Source organism: Canis lupus, chromosome 9 (assembly GCF_003254725.2).
Source record: "Canis lupus dingo isolate Sandy chromosome 9, ASM325472v2, whole genome shotgun sequence".
Taxonomy (NCBI): Eukaryota; Metazoa; Chordata; class Mammalia; order Carnivora; family Canidae; genus Canis; species Canis lupus.
The window spans coordinates 5,631,590-5,648,231 of NC_064251.1; the positions used below are offsets into that span (position 1 = coordinate 5,631,590).

At 58.5% G+C, this 16,642-nt stretch overlaps 1 protein-coding gene across 1 annotated transcript in view; it reads right to left on the reverse strand.

Moving 5' to 3' along the window:
• The window catches only part of MYO15B (myosin XVB), a 28,974-nt gene that overhangs the window by 7,185 nt on the left and 5,147 nt on the right, over positions 1–16,642 (reverse strand). The window contains 33 exon segments of the mRNA XM_049113759.1: positions 58–117; positions 297–409; positions 854–1,061; positions 1,185–1,275; positions 1,354–1,579; positions 1,656–1,763; positions 1,933–2,011; positions 2,222–2,425; positions 2,524–2,645; positions 2,764–2,862; positions 3,050–3,134; positions 3,268–3,344; positions 3,447–3,541; positions 3,782–3,943; positions 4,278–4,350; positions 4,587–4,765; positions 4,848–5,083; positions 5,196–5,291; positions 6,231–6,361; positions 6,555–6,612; positions 6,891–6,947; positions 7,585–7,678; positions 10,152–10,715; positions 11,094–11,218; positions 11,353–11,398; positions 11,488–11,603; positions 11,793–11,870; positions 13,999–14,124; positions 14,459–14,590; positions 14,834–14,929; positions 15,928–16,060; positions 16,135–16,193; positions 16,332–16,445. Coding sequence (XP_048969716.1) covers positions 58–117; positions 297–409; positions 854–1,061; positions 1,185–1,275; positions 1,354–1,579; positions 1,656–1,763; positions 1,933–2,011; positions 2,222–2,425; positions 2,524–2,645; positions 2,764–2,862; positions 3,050–3,134; positions 3,268–3,344; positions 3,447–3,541; positions 3,782–3,943; positions 4,278–4,350; positions 4,587–4,765; positions 4,848–5,083; positions 5,196–5,291; positions 6,231–6,361; positions 6,555–6,612; positions 6,891–6,947; positions 7,585–7,678; positions 10,152–10,715; positions 11,094–11,218; positions 11,353–11,398; positions 11,488–11,603; positions 11,793–11,870; positions 13,999–14,124; positions 14,459–14,590; positions 14,834–14,929; positions 15,928–16,060; positions 16,135–16,193; positions 16,332–16,445 — 4,242 coding nt within the window.

Sequence of the window (16,642 nt, forward strand, 5' to 3'; positions counted from 1 at the left end):
CCAGGTGCTGCTGCAGTCCCTCCCTCCGGCCACGCGGCAGGTGGGCGGGGCTCTCACCTGCTCACAGAGGAGCCTGAGGCAGTAGGGGTGGCTGAAGTTCTCCCGGGGGTAGAACACCTGGAGAGGCAGCGGGGGAGAGCAGATGGGAATGGTGCCCTGCCCGCCTGCCACCCAGACCCAGGAGGAAAACCGGCCCGAGGAGGTGGGTGGTGGGGAGGTGCGGGGGTGCCACCCACAGCGTGCCGTGCACCCCCCAGCCCAGAAGGGCCCGGCTGCGGCCCTGCCCCCGTGCCCACCTCCTTGCGCAGGAACAGCTTCCAGGACGTGCTGACATAGGAGAAGCACACGCTGCCAGAGGGCGGGAGCAGCTGGGTGGACACTCCCTGGTCCTCCATGGGCTCCATCAAGCCTGGCAGACGGAGGGGCCGAAGGGTTTCAGGCGAGGAGCTGCCAGAGCCAGAAGGACAGGGACACGAGGACAGAAGACGCTCCCCTCCCTAGGGCCCAGCTCCACCTTTGCTGCCTCACTTGCCCACCTCCCATCTCCAGCCTCCATTTCCAGCTCTCAAACTCTCCCTGCCGTCCCTGACCACGTCAGCAGGGCCACTAGGTTCCCGATGGAGCCACCAGGTTGCGTTGAGGACAACACCCCGGGACAGTGCTCCGAAGCCACTCAGGCCCCAGAGGTGCCCGGGGCCCTGCCCTAGCCAAGAACGCGGAAGCTGGGGCTCATGGCTCCAAAGTCCAGAAGCCTGAGACCCGGGTGGCTGACCTCAGCCTTGAGGCCTGAGAGGCCGCTGGGACCCTGCCCTGCCTGCGCAGCCCCCTCGGCAGAGGACAGGCGGGTCCTTACCACGGGGCCCAGGGGAAAGTGTGTCCGGGGCCTCAGGCGGCGGCAGCGGGGGTGCTGGCGGAGGCGGGGGTGCCTGGGCAGAGGGTGGGGTCTGGCCAAAGGGATCCAGCTTCTCCTTGATGGAAGTGGAAGGCCCCAGCTGTGGTGGGACCTTGGGCCGAGGAGCCACGGCTGGTGGGGGGCCCTTTCCTGGGCTGGGGGATGGCATCTGGGGAAGGTCAGAGAGAGTACACCGCTGGGTCTGGGGGTAAGGCCAGCTTTACCCCAGAGACCCCAGACTCCCGAGGTGGGAAGCCACACCCTGCGCCCCCTGCACGGGATGGGGCCTCACCGACATGGGGACATGGGTGTTGCTGATCCCCAGCTTAGCCAGAGCCTCATCCTTAGGGTTATTTTTCTTCAGGAACATTTTTGAGGGCTTCCTGAGAGAAGGAAGAGGTCCTAAGTCCACAGGATGACTCCCGGGGGTGTAGGTGGTCCTGGGCACCCCCGAGGCCCACCTGGATGGCTGCACTGGCACAGGGACAGGGCCTGGGCGGCTCTGGTACATGCGGATGATGTTCCGGATCTCCCTGCTCGGCTCTGCCCGTTGTCGGGACTCTGGCTTAGGAGCATCAGCAGGCTCCGCCTTCCGGGCCGCCGGCTTAGCCTCAGCCTCTTGTGCAGCTTTGGCCTTACTTTGCGTCACTGGCTTCTTTACTATGGGGGGAGGCGGCGGGGATGGCTCTGACCAGGAGAAGAAGAAACACATGAGACCCTGTGCATACCCCCAGGGCCAGGCCCTCCCCCCAGGCCCCACCACCTGCTCTTGTTTCCTCCTCGTCCTGTTCCTCCTCATCCTGCTCCTCTGCCTGGGGAATCTGTATCTTGGGTGGAGGCTTCACTGTCTTCACCTTGATCTGCTGCTGCCCTGTAAGTGCCCCCAGGTGGCCCGGTCACTCTCCCCTGGCCTGCCCATCGGGCTCCTAGACAGGCTGCATTAACCCAGGGGAGGAGAGTGCGCCCCCTGTGCCCCAGCCAGGCTGGGGTGGGCTGGTGGCCGGGTTTCTGCACAGGCCTGCCATCCCAAGCACCCTCACCCATCTTCTGGAAAAAGTCCTGTTTCTGCCGGAAGCTCTTGGACTGCCAGGGGTTCTCTTGGGCCTCCTGTGAGATCTCCTGTGGGCAGGAAGGGGAAGTGGAGGAGCAGCCCTGCCAGCCAAGTCACCACCCTCCCAGCACCCCTCACCCCACCCATCCCTGGAGCTGGGGCCCTGGGCATCTTTTCCTCATCTTCCTGCTCCTGTGGAAGCCCTGGAGCCTGCGGTCTCCATCCCAGATGGTGCCACCTGCTTGGCCTCCACTCCTCACCCTCAGGCAAGCACCCACCGATTCTGGTTCATGCTCTGGCTCCTCCTGCGGGGCCATGGGCTTCTTGGGCTTGGGGGCGACGGCTGGGGGTGAGTTTGGGGAAGCAGCTCCAGGGGTCTGGGCCTGGGCCTGGGCCTGGGCCTGGGTCTGAGCCTGGTGCCGGCGCTGCTGTGTCTGCTGCTCCAGCGACAGGGTCATGGCCTGGGCGGTCATCTGCTGGGCCTGAAGGGGGAGGGGCAGTGGGCTCAGTAAGAGCTGGTCTGGCTCTGCCCCACAGACCTGCCCCCACAAGGTGATCTGAGGGCCCTGCCCACCCTCACCAGGATCAGCGCCTGCTGGTTGATGAAGTTCTGCTGCTGGATGGCCAGCTGCCGCTGGTCCACACTGGGAAGCAGGGGCTGCGGCTGTGGCTGCGGCTGTGGCTGTGGTGGCACCACCATAGCTGCAAGTGGCACACAAGTGTCAAGCTTGCACATGGTCCTCTGCCCACTGTACCCTCTGGGCCCCTGATAGGACCTTCCTTCCTCTCCAGTTCCTTGGGACTTGCTCCCCAGCCTTACCTGGCATGGCAGGGACCGCGCCCATCGCTGGCATCATAGGCATGGGTGCAGGCATCATGGCTGGCTGGTATCCAGGCATCTGCACCATCCCTGGGTAAACTGAGGGAACAGGGCCCTGCTAGGTTGATCCTTATCTGGGCCCATAGCCCCCTCTCCCCCGCCCTCCTCCAGCCCCAGGCAACAAGAGGATGGGTCACCAGGTGCTGGCTGGAGCTCTGACCCCCACATCCCTGCCTGTGCCGCTGGACTAGGAAGACCCTGGACAGATGCTCAGCCCTGTACTCACCCATGGGGTAGCTGCCTTGCTGCATGGGCCCGATGGCGCCCCCTCCCTTCATGCGGCTGCTCAGAGCCCAGCCTTGCTCCAGATCCTGAAGGGACAAAGGCCACAGGCCACAGGGTCAGAACTGGAGCCCTGGGAGAGATGGGAGAGGCAGCGGAGGCCCCAGCGGAGGCCCCAGGTAAGGCCATGGATGGGGTCGGCTGTGTGTGCAGAACACTCACGCTGTGGCTTGGGGAGAGAACTGGCTGGAAGAGGTGGTCCAGGAAGCCATCCAGGTTCCCTGAGCCCCGAGATTCACCTGTGGGGCCAGAGGAGGGTTAGTGTCACCCTGGGGTGTGGGGCTCCCTGTACCCCTATTCCCATTGCACTGCCAACCTCATTATGCCCATTCTGGCCTTACCTGAGTAGCTCCTGCTGGGTAGTGTGGGGGCTGGAGGTGGACCTGGAGGCAGTGAGGGGGCCTGGATGCCAGGGGCGGGGGGGATGTCCTCAGCTCTGTGGGAGACAGTGTGCTCAACTAAGGGGATGCCTTGGATGGGGGAGGTGTCCAGGCTGATGTCAGGTCTAGAATCTGCCGTGGCGGATCATTCCCATGCGATAGGAGAACACTGGGGAGGGTGCCGGGCTTGTAGCAAGTCCTGTGAACCCTAGGGTGTGATAGGCTGGGTCTGGGGGTCACCTATGACAGAACAGAGACAGGAACAGGTTGGGACAGGGGGCTGGGGTGGCACGTACAAGCCATGAGGGGCAATGGGGTAGCTGTGGGGACTGATTGGGTCCCCCGGGTCCTCAGTCTGGCCTATGAGATCCAGCACGAAGTCACAGCCAGCCAAATCCTGCCAGGAGTCCCCGGAGTGCAGTGACACGGACCAGCCACGGGGGGGCAGCTCCAGGCCTCTGGGAGGGACAAGGGCGTGATCAGCCAGGAAGGGGGGGCGGGCAGAAAGACACCTGAGTGCTCTTTTATTTCTTGACCTAGTTCATTAGAATCTGGACCACAGATCTCACCTCTACTCCTGCTCCCTACCTTGAATCTATTCTCTGGCCCCTGCCCACTTACCCCTCTACACAACCCCCACCCCACCCTCGCACACCGCCCTGGGGGAGTGGGGTGCAGGCCTCATTTGCAGGAGGCACCCAGCGGGAGAGTGGGTGGGGAGGATGAGGAGCACGCAGGAGGAGGACGGGACAGTGGTCAGTGTTGGCCACACCCCACCCCAGGCCCCTGCACCTGCTCTGCAGAATCCACCCGGCGAACTGCTCTCCCGTGGTCCAGGACTCCACCTCGGCAGAGTAGCACTCCTCTATAGGGACAAGGGGTGGGGGCCGGAGTGAGGGGCAGCAGGCCCTGACAGAGAGGGGCTATTGTCCCCAGGGGGGTTCCAGGAGAGGGACAGAGGACAGCAGGACAGGACCCTGTGATCAGGGTCACTGGGGTGCAGCCCAAGGGCTGAGGCAGGAAGGGGGTCCAGGGAGGGTGAGGAGGCGGGGCTGGCTCCCCTGTAGGCGTGGGGAGGCCGGAGCAGAAGGTGAGCATCACCATTGAAGGTAAAGATGTCCAGCGCCATGCGGCCCCGCCGCCAGCCAGCCGTCCACTCGAGTTGGGTGGGTGGGTGGGCCCGTGCCATCCTGGGGGCCAGATGCGTCTGTTCCATGGCCCCCAGCAGCTTGTGCTGGCACAGTGCTGCCATGCCTCTGGGGGCCTGGTCAGACACAAATCTGCGGGGACAGCACAGGGCTGCAGCGGGGGTGGGCGCTCCACCGATCCCACTCCCTGGGCCCCATGTGGCAGGCCCCTTACTTCAGCAGTGGCTTCTGTAGGGTGGGCATGGGGGGAAAGGCGCTCAGCAGGATGGCCATGAGGGCCCAGCTGCGCTGGCTCTGCTGCTCGTCCGGGTTGTGCCAGATCTGGGCCACAAGCTGGCTGAAGATCTCGTCCCGCAGCCCTGGCCAGCGCTGCCCCTGTCGCACCAGGTATTCACCCATGGTCTGCTCCTGCCATGGGGCCAGGGACCCATCCCCTAGGAGCCGTAGCATCTGTAGACGCAGAGCAAGGTGAGGGCAGGACTTGCAGGGCTCCCCTGCACTCAGCCAGCACCCAGGAGCCAGCGTCCAGCCCACCCTGTCCCCTCCCCGACATGTCACTCACCACCTTGTTGATGTCCAGGGCATGCTGAGGGTTCTCACCATCCAGCCGGGTCAGGGGCTTTGCCAGCGGCTGTCCAGGGCTGGGCAGCACTGGGTCCTGCAAGGAAGGAGGGAGACAGTGCCTGAGCAGGTGCTGGTCTGTGCTGACCTGGAGACGGCCTGAGTGGGGCCGCTGGGAGCACACGCCCTGGGAGAAGGTGACAGGCTGGCCAGGAAACTACCTTAAAAATGCATTTTGGTGGCTTTTTCTTTCTTTCTTTCTTTGGCTCTTTCTTTCTTTCTTTCTTTCTTTTTCTTTCTTTTTTTCTTTTTAAGATTTTATTTATTTATTCATATGAGAGAGAGAGAGAGAGGCAGAGACACAGGCAGAGGTAAAAGCAGGCTCCTTGCAGGGAGCCTGACATGGGACTCGATCCTGGGTCTCCAGGATCACACCCTGGGCTGAAGGCGGCACTAAACCGCTGAGCCACCCGGGCTGCCCTCTTTCTTTCTTTTTAAAGATTTTATTTATTTTATTTATACATAAGAGACACACACAGAGAGGCAGAGACACAGGCAGAGGGAGAAGCAGGCTCCCCGCAGGGAGCCTGATGCAGGACTCGATCCCAGGACCTCGGGATCATGCCCTGAGCCAAAGGCAGACACGCAGCCACTGAGCCACCCAGGCGTCCCTCTATTGCTGTTTCTAACAAACTTGGGATCCTACTCAATGTCCAGTTTGGAATCCTGCTTTTGTATCCAACGCTGTAGCCTGGATGTTTACCTTATCACTGCACACCCTGAAATGACAGGACTTCAATGACAGGGCAATGCCACGGGTGTTAACAAAGGTGTGGCATCACAGATCTAAGTTATTCTAGAGAGTTCAGGTTTGATGGATGTTCTCCAAGCAGGGTGGCTGCGCCTATCACCCCCATGACAGGAAAGGATGGGTGGAGGGGGAAGTAGGAAAACTGGGCACAGCTGCTGCCTGGCAGGGCTAATACTTTGGGAGCCATGGAAGTCAGCCAGAAAGAGCTGAGATATGGCGACCTACCAGAAAGTTCGTGGAGATGAAGCTGGAGAACAGGAACTGGTTGATGTCAGGCGGGAGGGTCAGGTGGGGCCGGGCAGGAACTTCGGGGGGCATGGACTCGGTGATGCTCTCAGCCAAGGCTTGCTGCCGGCCTGGGCATAGCAGCGAGAGGCAGCCCAGGAAGGCCCAGGTAAGGAACCGGCAGTGACCCCACCTCTGGGGCAGAGGGAGCTCAGGGGAGCCCAGAGCATCCTAGGGAGGGACTGTAGGGACAGACCCACTGCACCACAGACAGACCGGAGGAGGGAGGGGTCATGCCAAGAATGACACTTAATCAAAACTCACCTTCTGCTGTCTTCAGCATGACGGCCAGCTCAGCCGGGATCTCCAAGCACCCCAGCTCCTGGCAGGGAGGAAAAATTGGCCAGCTAGTAAAGGAGGGGGCATGGGGACCCAGTGGCTCTCCTCACCCCCAGGACCATAAACTTCTCCAAAGACCAAGGATTTGATCCTGGACACAAATAGGACCCCAAGAGCCTTTAGAGGGAGACCATGGGCCCAGGCCTCTTCTTGGGAGGCATAAAGGATGCTCCCCTTGGAACCCCACACTCATCCTCAAGCCGTGCCAGTTTCCAGAGGTTCACACCTCAGTGGACACCCTCCAGCTTCCAGGCCACCTACCATGCTTGGGACTTTCTTGGAGGCTTTGCTGCTACACCAGCCACGCCAATAGCCAAGCTGCGGGGGGAGATGCAGGAGGAGCCGGTGCCCGGTGAGGAGTCTCCGCGAACCTCCTGGCAGCTCCTCCCCACCTCAGCAGTTCGGCTGCCCCCTCCCGCCCCCAGCAGGGAAACAAGCGCAGACCCAGAGGGCCGGCTGCCTGCTGCCAGCCCTTCAGAGCCCTACTGGCCTTTGCTGCCCGTCTGCCAGGGTGCTGGGAAGAAGACAGGAAGAGATGGTCCCGGGGACAAAGTCCAGCCAGGGAGGAGCCCCGGGGGGGGGGCACTATGTGGGCCCTGACCTTTGAGCCGCTTTATGGCCTGCACAGTGGAGTCATCAGGCAAAAGAGGGAAGCAGACAGGCCCTGAGGAAGGTCTGGAGGGGACAGGCAGGCACCCCAGGTGGGCAGGGGAGCATCAGCCTCTGGAGGGTGAGCAGGGGTGAAGGAAGTGACCTTCCGGAGGCCCCAGCCTCCCCTGACCAGGCAGCAGGAAATGGGAAGAGTGGACCAGCAATGACTCTGAGACCTTGGTCCTGGTGCGCGGGGGCCAGGGGTGGACCAGGCTGGGGTCTGGCCAACTTGGCCAGCGAGGCGGCCTGACGTCCCTACCGTGAGCTGCTGAGGGCAGCGGCCCCGCCCGGACGTCTACCTGACCTGCAATCTCTGGCGCCTCCGGAGCAGGGGCCGGGCCACCAGCAGGACGGTGTTCAGTTGTCCCAGAGCTGCCCGTCGCCGGAGGTACCGCTTCCTGGAGGCCGGGAAGGAGGTTGGGGAGGGGTCCAAGCGTAGGCCTGGTACCCAAACCCTCTGAGCCGAGACATGAACGTCAGCGTGGACCCCAGGCCGACGTCCCCTGGGTGCTTAACTGAAGTCACGGGGAAAGGACAGGACACCTTGAAAGAGCAAGTAAATTAAGGTGTTCGGCACAGGCGATTATAGTCTTTGGCAGCAGAGCCCACCAGCAGGTGCACCTCCCTCCTGCTCGCTCAGTGTGGTCGTGGATAAGTCACCGTGCCTCTCGGCTTCATCGTCATCATCCACAAAATGAGGATTCGTGTAACCCTTGCCCCATCACAAGATTAAATGAATCAACTGACACGTTGAGAAGAGTCTGACACATTTTTAAGCAGCCGAACTCCTAAAAATGAAAAAACTGCTATCGCTGGGAGTCTAATAAGAGATCGAAGAAGAGATCATGTCTTTGAGAATCTTCCAGGTATAAGAAAAACTAGACTTCTCAGTGAAGGAGTCCAGAGCAGGATGAAAATGAGAAAATAAATGCACAGCTTTGAGGTGGCCAGCTGGCTCGGTAGAGCATCTGGGGGTCATGAGCTTAAGCCCCGTGTTGGGGGTAGAGTTTACTTAAAAAAATGATAATAAGTGTACAGGTTTTGCACATCAAAGGACACCATCAAGAGGGTCAAAAGACAACCCACAGAATGGGAGACCATTTGCAAATCACGTATTTGATAAGAGTTTGAGGACATCTAGGATTTATAAAGAACGTCCACAACTTAATAAGACAAACTAAACACACAAAAGGCAGACAGAGGACTTGACTAGACATCTCTCCAAGAGGATACATAACTGGCCAAGAAACACACGAGAAGATGCTCAACCTCGTCAGTCATTAGAGAAATGCAAATCAAAACCCCAATGAGGCACTGCTTCATGCCCACTAGGATGGCTATCATTTAAAAAGTAGAAAATAGGGCGCCTGGGTGGCTCATTGGTTGAGTGTCTGCCTTTGGCTCAGGTCGTGATCCTGGGGTCCTGGGATCGAGTCCCCCCATCTGGCTCCCTGCAGGGAGCCTGCTTCTCCCTCTGCCTGTGTCTCTGCCCGTCTCTCTTTGTCTCATGAATAAATAAACTCTTTTAAAAAAATTTTTTAAGGTAGTAAATAAGTGTCAGCAAGGCTGTAGAGAAATTGGAACCCTGACCCAAGCTGGTGGGAGCTAACTCCTCAAAAAACAAAACATAGAATGACCATATGACCCAGCAATTCCACTCCTAGGGAAAGACCCCAAAGAACTGAAAGTAGAGATTCAAACAGACACGGGCACGCTCGTGTTTCCAGCAGCCTTATTCACAATCACCGAGAGGAGGAAAGAGTCCAAATGACCACTGGTGGATGAGAGGAGACACTATGTGTGGTCTGCACATACAGCGCCACGTTCGTCAGCTGTAGAAGAGAAGCCAAGTCCTGGTACCTGTTACAACGTGGCTGAACCTCACAAATGTTCCACTTAGTGCAGTGAGCCAGATGTAGAAGGAAATACCGCATGAGTCAACTTACATGGAATATCTGGAATAGGCAAATTCATAGGGATAGAAAGTGGACTGGAGTTTACTGGGAGCTGGACGAAAGGCGAACAGGGAATTATTGCTGAGAGATGCAGAGCTTCTGTTGGTGATGACATTTTGGAAGTAGATCGTGGTGATGGGTGCCCTGTCTCGGAAGGCTCCCTGGGCTCCAGGGCACTGCCCTTATTTTGTTCTCAGCACTTTACCGCCACCTTTTGAGTGACTGGTGGCTGGTTTACTGCCTGCACCTGATCCTGCCACCACCACCACCCCCCACCCTCCCCACCCCCCTGGGTAGGTGTCACCTCTGCCTCCATCCTGGGGTCACCAGCTCTGGGCCCAGGGTCATGAAGAAGGGCAAGCAACAGCTGTTGGATGAATGAGCACGGACATTCACACCAAACTGTGAAGGTGAGTGGGAGCTAATTATGTGAAAAGGGGGAGGGAAGTGTTACAAGAGCGAGAAGTCCAAAGAGCCTGGAGTATAAAAATCTGACCTAGCATCTGGAGAGGTAGGCAGAGCCCCACACAACCTGATTCATGCTTTTAAAAGATCATTCTTGGGATGCCCGGGTGGCTCAGTGGTTGAGTGTCTGCCTTTGGCTCAGGTCATGATCCCGGACTCCTGGGATCAAGTCCCATATCAGGCTCCCCACAGGGAGCCTGCTTCTCCCTCTGCCTGTGTCTATGCCTCGCTCTGTGTGTCTCTTATGAATAAATAAATAAAATCTTTAAAAAAAATTGAAAGACTGGAGGTTCAGATGCCCTCAGCAGTTAGTGAGCTTCTTGTGAGTTGGGGTATTAGAACAGAAGTTGTATGGACACGGACCCGGGGTGCTGACCGGATGGCCCCTGGGGCAGGCAGACTTTCCTTGAGGCCCCACCACCTGGAGAAGGGTCATCCCACCCCTGCAGACCTGGCCTGGAGCCCCCGCACGCGAGCCTGCATCCGTGGCAGGAGGAGGCGGCTGAGGCGCTGGCGGGAGATGCAGGTGCGGAGGCTGCGGTGCAAGGTGAGCAGGGCCTGGGAGCGTCGCAAGGTGAGCAGGGCCTGGGAGCGTCGCCGGGTCCAGTGCTGCTCCAGCTGCTGCCAGCCGGGCTCCCGCAGCAGGACCTGGGGGCAGAGAGGAGGGGCCCCACCCTGCTCTTCTCCTGAAGCCTCCGCCTCCTCCCTTCCAGCGGGACAGTCTTGTGGGGAGCCCAGGACCCCTGCCACCCAGGCCCACTCCGTCTCCTCACCACCCAGAAGGACCACCAATTCCTGAGTTTGTCCTGGGACACTCCTCTGCCTTTCCAGCCATGCCTCCGTCTCTGTGTGCGTGCACGCACACGCGCACACACACATACACACACACACACACACCTGGGTGGCTCCGAGGTGCCAGAGGGGCGACTCGGCCCCCAGCACCTGGCTCAGGATGGCGCCACACCTCTGGCGGTCAGAGGACTCTCCCTGCCCCTCTGTCTCCAGGGCCCGGAACCTGCCCCGAGGATGGAGAGCTGAGGTCAGAACAAGCACAGCGAGGCACCCCCTACTTGTTTGACCTCCCGCCTCCAGCACATATTCAGTCTCTAAGTCATTCAACATTCAACAGCGATTTGGAAGGCACCTACTATGTGCCAGGCACCCAGCAGAGCTTTGCTGAATAGAGGGGTGGGCGGAGGCATGGAGGGAAGGGGCTGATGACTAAGGAAGGGAGGAGGGACAGAGGGAACGGAGAGAGAGCAGTGAAAGGAGGGAGGCTGGAGCCAGGCCGATGTCCCTAGGAAAGGACACCCTGAAGGGGTGCTAGCCCCCCCTTGCGGGTTCTGGCCCTGAGGTGCGGGGGCCCTTGGCCCCCTCCATCCCGGGGTCCTACCTGGCCAGGAAGGCCTGAAAGGCCACGCGGACAGGAAAGTTGGCACTTCGGGCGTACACGGCCTCCAGGACACCCGCCTGGTGCAGCTGCTCTGCCACGTGTCCCACGTCAAAGAGGCCTGGAAGCTGTGGCCATGGAACAGAGCCAGCAAGAGCTGGAGTCAAGGGGCCTAGAACTGCGGGGGAGGCCGGGGGCTTCTGAACAGGGCAGGCAGGTGGATGTGGCCAGGTGCCGTGTGGGGGGTGTGGTTGAGGCTCACCTTTCCCGGGTTGGGGTTGAGGCACTGAATGAGATAGACGTAGCTCCTGATGGAAGGAAGGGGGTCACTTGGGCACAGGCCAGCTCCCCCCCCATTCAAGTCCCTGGGGTCTCATGTGGGGGCCGCTGTTCTCACCTGCCCAGCTGGGCTATGAGGTCCTCTAGGGAATGCTGGAAGCGGGAGGCCAGTGTGGGTTTGTGCGACCCACCCCAGGATGGGGACTCTGCTTCCTGGAACAGGCTGCCCACCAGCTGCGGGGCGAGGGGAGGCTGAGCTGGCTCGCTTCCCAGGCCTGTCCAGAGCCCAGCCTGTGCCCGGGTCCCCGGGAGCCAGGGTGGGCCAGTCTCCGGCATCCAGACCCTGGGAAGCTCAGCCCATGGTCCAAGGGGGTGGGGGGCAAGTGTGGAGGGGTAGGGGCTCAAAAGGGGCTGGCAGAGCACCTGCAGCTGGCTCTGCGCAAGCATTTCTGCCACGGCAGGGTCAAGATGATCCCGGTTTCTGTTTACAAACCTGTGAACCTGCAGGAGACAGTGTGGGGTGTGGAGGAGAAGCCCAAGGGAGAGGCTGGGGTGGAGGCTGGTCCCTTTGTCACAGTCCAGCCTCTCCCACTGAGCTAAATAAAGGGCCACCTTTGTTTTTTTCAACGAATGGCTCTGAGAAAACTGGAAATCCCCGTGCACATGAATGAAGTTGGGCTCTTATCTCATACCAGATATAAAAATTAACCCAAAATGAATGGATCAAAGACCTAAATTTAAGGCCTGGAACTCTAAAACTCTTAGAAGAAAACATAGGAAGAAAGCTTTGTGACGTCGGACTTGGCAACGATTTCCTGAATAGGACACCAACAGCATAGGCAGCAAAAGAAAAAATAAATGGGATATCATCAAAATTAAAACTTTTGTGGGGTGCCCGGCTGGTGCAGTGGGTGGAAATTTGTGACTCCTGATCTCAGGGTTGTGAGTTCAAGTCCCACATTGGGTATAGAGAGGACTTAAATACATTTTTTTTTAAAAGATCTTATTTATTTATTCATGAGAGACAGAGAAAGGCAGAGACACAGGCAGAAGGAGAAGCAGGCTCCTTGCAGGGAGCCCGATGCGGGACTCGATCCCTGGACCTGGGATCATGACCTGAGCTGAAGGCAGATGCTCAACCACTGAGCCACCCAGGTGTTCCAATAAATAAAATTTTTTTCAAATTAAAACCTAAGTGCATCAAAAGACTTAAAAATTTTTTTAATATATTTTTTAATAGATTTTATTTATTTATTCATGAGAGACACAGAGAGAGAGAGAGGCAAAGACACAGGCCGAGGAGAAGCAGACCCCATGCAGGGAGCCCAATGTGGGATTGGATCCCAGAACTCCAGGATCACACCCTGGGCCGAAGGCAGGCATTAAACCACTGAGCCACCCATGGATCCCCTCCCCTTTTTTTTAAAGAAAATGTGAGTTCAAAAAAAAAAAAAAAAAAAGAAAAAATGTGAGTTCAAGCCCCACTTTGGGTGTTGATATTACTTTAAAAAGTTTTAAAAAAAGTTTTTTGGGGGCGCCTGGGTGACTCAGATGGCTAAGCATCTGCCTTTGGCTCAAGTCATGATCTCAGGGTCCTGGGATCGAGTCCTGCATCGGGCTTCCTGCTCAGCAGGGAGCCTGCTTCTCTCCCTCTCCCTTGCCCTCCACTTCATGCACTCTCATTCTTTCTCTCTCAAATAAATAAATAAAATCTTTTTTAAAAAGTTTTCTTTTGTGGTTTTCTTTATTCAATCTCCTTGTGTGTGTATTTAGATGTGATTGGTTTTTGGTGAGGGGGCAGAGGTATGATTAACATATATATATATATATATATCCCCTGGGTTTCTTGGTTGGGTAATTCCTGAGTGGTTTGTGTTTTCTTCTATAACCAAAGCATGTCACCTCTTCCAGGAAGCCTTACAGGACTTGCCCTACCTCAAACTAGCCACATGATCTCACCCTTTATATGAGGCCTCCTCCCCTCAGCAGTTCTCCTCCTGGGTGGGTGTGCAGTCACTGCGAAATTTCGAAGGGGGAAAGGCGAGTCCCTTCAGTGAGCACCTAGTGTGTGCTAGGCACTTGCCTGACCACTTCCCCATTACTGCATTTAATCTTCCCAACAGTGTTATAGGACAGACTGTATTCCCATTTTAAAAATAGGAAAATGAAAGTTCAAGAGAAGCAGGCAGGCCAGAGGCCAGTCTCGTCTCCCTTTACCCCATGGTGCTCATCCAGAACTCATTAAATTATGCTTGGAACTGTGTAGGGCCTGGGGATCCCTGGGTGGCTCAGTGGTTTGGCGCCTGTTTTGGCCTGGGGTGTGGTCCTGGGGACCTGGGATCGGGTCCCACATCGGGCTCCCTGCATGGAGCCTGCTTCTCCCTCTGCCTGTGTCTCCGCCTCTGTGTGTGTGTGTGTGTGTGTGTGTCTCATAAATAAATAAATAAAATCTTAAAAAAAAAGAAAAGGAACTGTGGGCATAGGTAGAAATAACAGTCAAACCCTGGGAGGGGCCGCCCCTCACTTACTCCTCTTTCTCATCAGATGACTCAGCTCTGGGGAGGGGACACCAGGGCCACATCGCCCTCACTGATTCACCCAAGAGTCTGTCCCTGATTTACTCCGATACCTGGTAGGTGACGGTCCCCGCGTAATGCCTCACGGTGAAGATAGGAAGGGGCAGCTGGGGTTTGGCATAGCAGGTGTGATTGCCATGGTGATAGTGGCACTTCTGGAGGAAGGTGTGGTCTGTGGCCTGATAAGAGGGATGAGCTTCCCTCAGGCCTTTGCACATGATGTTCCTCTGCCCAGACTGTGTGTCTCTCCAGGGTCAGCCAGTAAGTACTTGTGGAATGGGTGCGCCGCGGCCCTGGGGCTAGCTTCCTACCAGCTGGAGGCCTGAGGGACCCCCCGCAAGCCCTGCATGAGCCCCGTGCAGTCCCCACCACCCTGCCTGTTCAGGACTTGAGGAACCCCAGAGAGGTAGGTATCTTGCTCAAGATCACCCAGAGACAGGATTTGAACCCAAACTGTGCTGAGAGGCTATGGGCAGAGTTTCTGGACCAGGGCCCCCACCGCTTGGGGCTCACCTGTGACAGCCATGTCTGGGCATCCAGGATACTCAGGAGGCTGTGAGGCTGGTCTATGAGGAGGTCTAGGCAGGTCTCCCGCACAGGCTGGAGAATGGGCACCCAGGACAGCAGCTCTCGCCGACACACCTCCTGGGAACAGCCAGCATGGGGCCAATTGTTAGAGCTCATTGGAGCCAGAGCAGGGATGGCCCTCCCATTGTCCAGATGAGTAAAATGAGGCCCAGCAGGGCTCAGATGTTTCATAGTGTGGTGGGGGCGGGGATGGGGGTTTGGGGGCAGAGTTCTCAGTTCAGGGCGCTCTGTTTCTCAGGGATGGCCCCTGTTCTGGAAGGCCTGGTGTTCCCAGCCACCACCAGGCCCAGGGCCTCTTACCTCCTCCTGGGCCAGAAGCATTTGGCTGGAGAAGAGCTGCAGGCGCTCGCTGGCAAGGTTATTACACAGCTGCTCCAGGCCATTCACCCTCAGGGCCTGGAGGAACAGGGGCAGTGACGTGGGCACCCACACAGGGCACAGGGGAGGCCTGCACGCTGACCCGCTGACCTGGTGTCCCTCATTCCCCTCCCAGAACTCAGGGAGGAGTGTGCCCTGGGGCTGCTGCTACAGCCCAAGGGGTCAAGCCCAAAGGCACAGGCCTCAGCCCACACCCCTCCCTTTGCCTCTGTAGGACCGTGAGCCTTCAGGCCTCTGGTCACAGCCATCCTGTGGTCTTGAAGGCATCTTTTCCTATGACCTAGTGGCTCGCTGGCTATCAGAATCCTACATCCTCATAAGCAGGGCTCCAGGCCACTGCCTCCAAGAAGCCTTCCAGAAATCCTCCTGTAGAGATCACAAGTCCCTCCCTCTGTGTCTGCCAGCACTTTACTCACAAGCCCAGCAGAGTCCCTCCCTCCATGTGGCTTTGTACAGAGAGCTCTGACACACTCTAACACACACACAAGAGCATGTATGTGCACATACACGCACACTTGCCACTGCCATCCCTCCCTCCGGAGAGGGCATAGTCACCAAGGGCATGCTGGAGAGGAGAGAGCAAGGGCAAGTGACCAGTGCCCACCCAGGGAACAAGAGTGGAGGCCACCTTCTCTTGCTCAAGTCCCCTCCTCCCTGCCCGGAGGACGTAGGATCTTCTAGAAAGGGGTGAAGAGCTTATGAAAACTCAGGACCATTCAGGGAACTGTCCCTTTTCCTGCTTCTCTTGGTGCATGGGAGGTGAGGCTGTGGGCTGCTTCATCCTAGGGCTTCTGTCTTCTGCTGCCTTAGAGGCTCCTATGAGACTCTGCAAGGCCAAGCAGGATGGAACTCTCCAGAGGTGATGTCAGGACTGGACAGGCTACACCTGTGGAGTGTGTGCTATCTCACGGCCAGGCAGGCAAGAGCTCACAAGTGCTCCCCTCATGGAGCGCTGACCCCAGAAATGCTCAGGATGAGGTGAGCACCCCATAGTGGGGCCTGCCCCAAGGGGTGACCTCAAAGCCGTAGACATCCATGACAGTGATGGTGTCCATGTTCTCTCCCTCTCTGGGCGGTGCCAGCTGCGCATTGGTCCTCCTCAGAAGCCAGGTGAAAAGCCGTGAGTACAGGGCCTTGGCCAGGGCGTCCCTGTGGGCACGCTGAGTGAGCCTGTGCGGTAGAGTGGCCGCCTGGCGATGGCTCCCTCCCGTCCCCAGGGCCACCTGGCATCAATGGCGCTTTCCATCGGCAGAGATCTGCAGACCCAGCCATAGGGTGTCTCCTGGAGGACAGAGGAGGTAGGGCACGTGGAACAACAGGTCAAGCCTGCGGGGGGGGGGGGGGGGGGGGGGGGGGGGAGGGCGGGGGGGGGATTGGGGCATTGGGGCTGCCTCCCCACCCCGAGGAGCCCAGGGCTCACCACGACCCTCCTGGTGACGGCCCCCTCCAGGCGCTCAGGCGGCACCAGCAGTAGCCGGGCTGCTGCGTGGATCTCGGCCCAGCTGGACACAGCAGCCACCTCCTGGGACCCCCGCTGGACAGAGAAGGGAGGAAGCAGGGAGAGCTGTGCTGGGGAATGGGCCCGCCCTCCCGCGGGGCAGGCAGGGCCTGGCTTCCTCTTCCCGGGAGCTGCCCTGCTGCCCAAAGTCAGACTGCGTGGGGAGCTGACTCGAGTGGAGGGGGGCCCTGAGATTGAGTCCTAATTTATCTTCTTGACTAGCTGGCCGGCTC